The sequence below is a fragment of the Myotis brandtii genome, unplaced genomic scaffold, assembly GCF_000412655.1.
Source record: "Myotis brandtii unplaced genomic scaffold, ASM41265v1 scaffold447, whole genome shotgun sequence".
Classification (NCBI taxonomy): Eukaryota; Metazoa; Chordata; class Mammalia; order Chiroptera; family Vespertilionidae; genus Myotis; species Myotis brandtii.
Genome location: NW_005367108.1, coordinates 525,479 through 530,770, shown reverse-complemented (window position 1 = coordinate 530,770; position 5,292 = coordinate 525,479). Strand labels below are relative to the sequence as shown.

At 46.0% G+C, this 5,292-nt stretch overlaps 1 protein-coding gene across 1 annotated transcript in view; it reads left to right on the top strand.

Annotated features, from left to right (window-relative positions):
- Positions 1-5,292, top strand: part of INTS9 (integrator complex subunit 9) — a 116,528-nt gene that overhangs the window by 90,404 nt on the left and 20,832 nt on the right. Inside the window, exon 9 of the mRNA XM_005874612.2 lies at positions 4,068-4,179. Coding sequence (XP_005874674.1) covers positions 4,068-4,179 — 112 coding nt within the window. The remainder of the gene's footprint in view (positions 1-4,067; positions 4,180-5,292) is intronic.

The following is a 5,292-nucleotide window of genomic DNA, read 5'->3' as shown; positions in this document are numbered from 1 at the left end:
CTAGAACCAAACTCCATCTGCCAAAAAGCATACACAAGCAACCTCCCTGGCCGGGTAGCTCTCTGGTCCACATTCCTCCTGGCATTCATATACTCAGTGCTAGCTCTTGATATTTGCATTATTCTTCTATGGCTTTTTGAAAAATCCTCTTTTCTGATTATACATACATGTTTTCTCTTCAACTTAACTGTAAGCTTCTAGGACCAAAAGACTGGGTCTTCTTTTTCTCGTGTCCTGTGCAAGTGTTCAGTGAAAATTACCCGGCAGAGGACCGACATGATAGCCACAAGCATCCGTGGGCTTAGGGTTTTTCAAAACTTTATTCTACAAGATCGATTGTAATTGTCAACTTTATAAGGCGTTTTTATTGAGTCTTGTACACAATGGAATTTTCTGTTCCTGTGCGTTTGAACAAAATGCTCCCGTTTGAAGTGCCCAGTGCATGGCTATTGGTAGCAGCCAGTGTATACATTTGCCCTTCGGCGGGACCTGGCGACGGTGGTCACAATGGAATTTTCTGTTCCTGTGCGTTTGAACAAAACGTTCCCGTTTGAAGTGCTCAGTCCATGGCTATTGGTAGCAGCCAGTGTATACGTTTGCCCTTCGGTGGGACCTGGCGGCGGTGGGTCAGCCTGTTTGGAGAGGGTCACTAAAAGCCTTGTCAGCTCCTTCCTCACAGTAGCGCTGGCCGTCAGCAAGAAACGTCTCCGAGTTATAGAGCTAAAATAAGGAGCATGTTCGTGGAGTCCCAGCTTCCGCATCTGGCCTGACATGGAGTATTTCATAACTTCCAGCTCGGTGGGATTCAAGTTGTAGAACTGCTTTTTGGTTTTTGTTTGTTTGTTTGTTTTAAGTTACAACTGAAATGTGTGGTGATTTTTTTTTTCTTTTTCCCCATCACCATTTATCCCCTCTATCCTCTCTCCCACCCTCCTCCCCGCCCAGTCACCACACTGTTGTCCATGAGGTCTCTCTTTTCTTTTCTTTTTTGCTCAACCTTCCCCGCCAAGCACCCACCACCACCACCACCAGAGCTGTCTGCCTACTTTCTTTCTATGAGTCTGTCTCTACAGCTCAGTTGGCTAGAGCACCATCGCTTTATACAAATGCTTTTATTTATTTTTTTATTATGGGCATTTAATTTTCAAAGGAAGGCATTGCTGATGGCTGAGGTTCAGAGATAATGTTTTCAGGGCCAGAATTTGTTGTTTCTTATATGTTTTCATTTAGAACATATGGTGGTTCTTAACTTTTTGGGGTCATGGCCCATAAGACAATCCAATTAACTCCATAGAGAAATGTACATAGGCACAGACAGAATTGTATATACCATTTCAGGGGGTGCTGCACCCTCTGAATTTCCCCATCTCCCGTCAGCCCTGTGTATCATGATTGGCTTGTTCAAATAAGACCCATATAAAATTCTTACCATTTTAAGCTGAAAATACTGCCCAACAAAACTTGGTCCCTTTTGTCACCGTTCCGGTGTCCTTGTGTTTGATGCATGATAGTTAACATTCCCAGGCTCATTACACATGTGCTACTAAACCACTGGACTCCACTCCACCTTCCTTCTCTAGAAGCAGAGGGCGATTTGTATTTGTTGGAGAAGCACAGATAGACAGGTCAGGTCTTCCCAAGCAGCAGAAAAGCTCTTACACACATTAGCATAACCTGCAAGTAGGAATTAGAAGCTATCCAGTATAATTGTTATAACTGTAGTTTTTTTATATTCTTATTAAAGAAATTGTTTTTAGGTTATAAAGCAGCTTATATAACAGTTATGTTATTTAAAAAATAATGAAGGTCATATACCCATGCTTATATAAAATGCTAAAGGAAAATACATCATAAGGCACATGTACTCAGAGATAACAACGCAGGTGATGGGTCTTTGCTGTACTACAATTTGGAATTTTATTTTTTTACTAGAGGCCTGGTGCATGAAATCACCCCCAGCTGCCCTCCCCTGACAGCCTGGTCGCCCTTAACTGCCCTCCCCTGCAGGCCTGGTTCCCCCCAACTGCCCTCCCTCCCCTGCAGGCCCGGTCGCCCCTAACTGTCCTCCCCTGCTGGCCATCTAGTGGCTGAGGGCACTTCCATCTTTGAGGGAGGGGCAGTCAAAAAGGATGTCCCTCGGCCCAGTCTACCCACAGGGATTGGGCCTAAACCAGCAATCAGACATCCCTCTCACAATCTGGGACTGCTGGCTCCCAACCGCTCGCCTGCCTGCCTGATTGCCCCTAACCGCTTCTGCCTGTTATCCTGATCACCCCCTAACCACTCCCCTGCCAGCCCGATCACCCCCAACTGACCTCCCTCCCCTTCAGGCCTGGTCACCCCTAACTGCCCTCCCTGCCAGCCCAGTCACCCCCAACTGCCCTCCCTCTCCTGACGACCTGGTTGCCCCTAACTGCCATCCCCTGCAGGCCCGGTCGCCCCCAACTTCCCTCCCCTGCAGGCTTGATCGCCCACAACTGCCCTCCCTTGCTGGCCATCTAGTGGCTGTGGGCCTTCCCTCCCCTGCAGGCTTGATCGCCCACAACTGCCTTCCCTTGCTGGCCATCTAGTGGCTGTGGGCACTGCCATCTTTAAGGGCGGGGCAGTCAATTAGCATATTCCCTCCTTATTGGCTGTGGGCGCCGCAGTCTTTGCAACAGCGTGAGGGTTTAGTATATTGTGCCGCAGTCTTTGCAACAGCGTGAGGGTCAGTTAGTATATTCCCTCTTTATTAGATAGGATTGGGAAATCTGGGTGGGACAGAGAAGGGAGGGATGAGGCCTCTTAGTAATCTGTGTTTCTAGCTTTTTTTCTCCTAACATTCCGATGAGTATGTTAAATGAAACCGAGGAAAAGATGTGTTACAAAATGAAAACACTTATGAGCTCTCCAGCAGCTCGGTCATGGAATCATTTTTGTTGCCAGTTTGAATCCTGATGTAATTAGGGAAAACAATAAAAAATTCAAATTGTGCCAGGTGAAAATAAAAATACAACAGCCTGCCTGGCTCAGTTTGTTGGGCATCGTCCCATGCACCAGGAGGTCATTGGTTCGATTCCTAGTCAGGGCACATGCCTGGTAGGGGGTGTGCACGAGGCAGCAGATCTATGTTTCGCTCTCACATCAATGTTTCTCTTTCTCTCCCTCTCCCTTCCTCTCTCTAAAAATCAATAAAAAAATATTTTTAAAAAACATCCTGAGGATCACATAACAGTGCACCATTAGACTTCATAGTTCACAAGAATATCATGAATATTATCATGAGACTCTCAGAAATCAGTGAAGTGAGATGGGCGAAGAAATATGCCCATTTTACAAGAAACCCAGCTCCAAGCCTTGGCTGAGGCCATGTGGCTAGTAATGGAATTGGAAGGAAGTCACGTTTCTAATTCCTAATCCATGTTCTTCCTGGTCCCTCTGCCACTGAGACTTGGGGAAAATCACCTCGACTCCTGGAGTCCCAACTTCCGCGTTTTCATAAAAACACTGATTCCAGGTGCTCGCAGAGTTGCTTTGAGAATCACATTACACAGTCCAGTGGTTCTCAAGGCGTGATCCCCACACCAGCCCAGGAGCACCTCCCGGAGCTGGTTAGCAATGCACATCCTCTGGCCCATCAGACCTGCATCAGAAGCCCTGGGGCGGGGCCCACTGCCCTGGTTCAGCCAACTCTCCAGGTGATTCTGATGCACCTCAAGTTTGAGAACCACCCCCCCATGGTAAATGTGAGATCATATTGTGAAAGGAGCAAAAAGCGTTATAGAATCTGCTGTTTTCCATTGAAATAACATTTATATAGAGTGAAACCCTAAGATCTTACATGTACAATGCTATGAACTTTGATATCATGTGCTCAGCACCCCAAAGAGTTCCTCACACCTCCTCCATCCCATCAGTCCCCACACCCCATGGGCAACCGCTGTGTAGTGACAGACTTCATCAGAGGAAGTAAGAGGACTTGGTGATGAGTTGGACATAGAAAGAGCAATGTGATATTCTCTTTTGCCTTTATATTTGTGGGTAACATCCCTTTTTAAATTACTAAGCGTGGCTCTCTGATTTTTCAGCCCATGGACCAGGCGTCTCTCAAAAATAGCGATGTTCTCGTCCTGACAGGCCTCACCCAGATTCCCACCGCCAACCCCGACGGCATGGTGGGCGAGTTCTTCAGCAACCTGGGTATGTACGCCCCCCGCTGACTCGTGAAGTTTGTGTTTCAGTACCTACCTCTGTAGTGTTTTGCCCCTTCCTTCCTATTTACACCCGCAGGTGCCCCCTTTTAAGACCTTTCCCCATTTTCTCTCACCCTTTTTGCTCATCCTGCAAAACCACTAGTCGACAAAAGCACTTCTTAACCCTTTGAGTGCCAACCAATATCCTAGGAACTATGCTAAAATTGCCAAGGCATTTTTGCTGATTTTACAGCAGTTTAGGAAAAAAATTATGATAGCGCTCCCGGCACTTTTGGCGAAAGACAGGAGGAGCGCAATCGCGCTCCCCGGCACTCTAGGGGTTAAGCAGCTTCAATCTGAAGGTGCGGTAAAAATAGTTGTTATAATGGTACATTCGAATTTTGAGCATGCTATGCAACAGGTACTCAGCATTCTCTCACTTGTTCATATAGAAAATTCTTATTTAATCTTCTTGCTTCGGGGTGGGATTTGGTGTTGGAGCAGGGGTCCTTACAGTCAAAGGTTGGACAGCAGGTCCTCAAGGAATGTCGTTTGTTTCAGCATTATTTCATTGTAGGTTGTGGAGATGCCGTAGGAACCTAACTGTTGTTTTTATCAATGAGCCTGTGGTAAAATTGGTTTCATATACATTGTTCCTCTTAACCCCTAGAGTGCTGGGGAGTGCAATCGCGCTCCTCCTGCAGTGTCACTATTAGATGCTAGTAGTTCACTATTTATTGACAGATGGCACCTAAGTGCAGATTACTTATGATGCCGGATGTTTGTAGTTCTAAAATTGACCACTGGCATTTACCTGCCTAATTTTTTACAGGTAATATGATTTTATGAAGTTTACTCAGTTTTTGTAGCCCTAAAGCTTCAAAATGGCGTCCAGTTCTAAGTCTGCTTTTATTAGTGATGATGATATTGCTAAATATGTCAATTCTTGCTGTGAAGATGACGATTTTGTGGAAGATATTGGAGAAGGGTGTCCCTCTATTTTAACATTATATGTTTTGTTCAAATTTTTTTCTACTAGTATTTTATAATACAACTAGAGGCCCGGTGCACAAAAATTTGTGCACTCAGGGGGGGGGGGGCCCCCAGCCCGCCCTGGGCC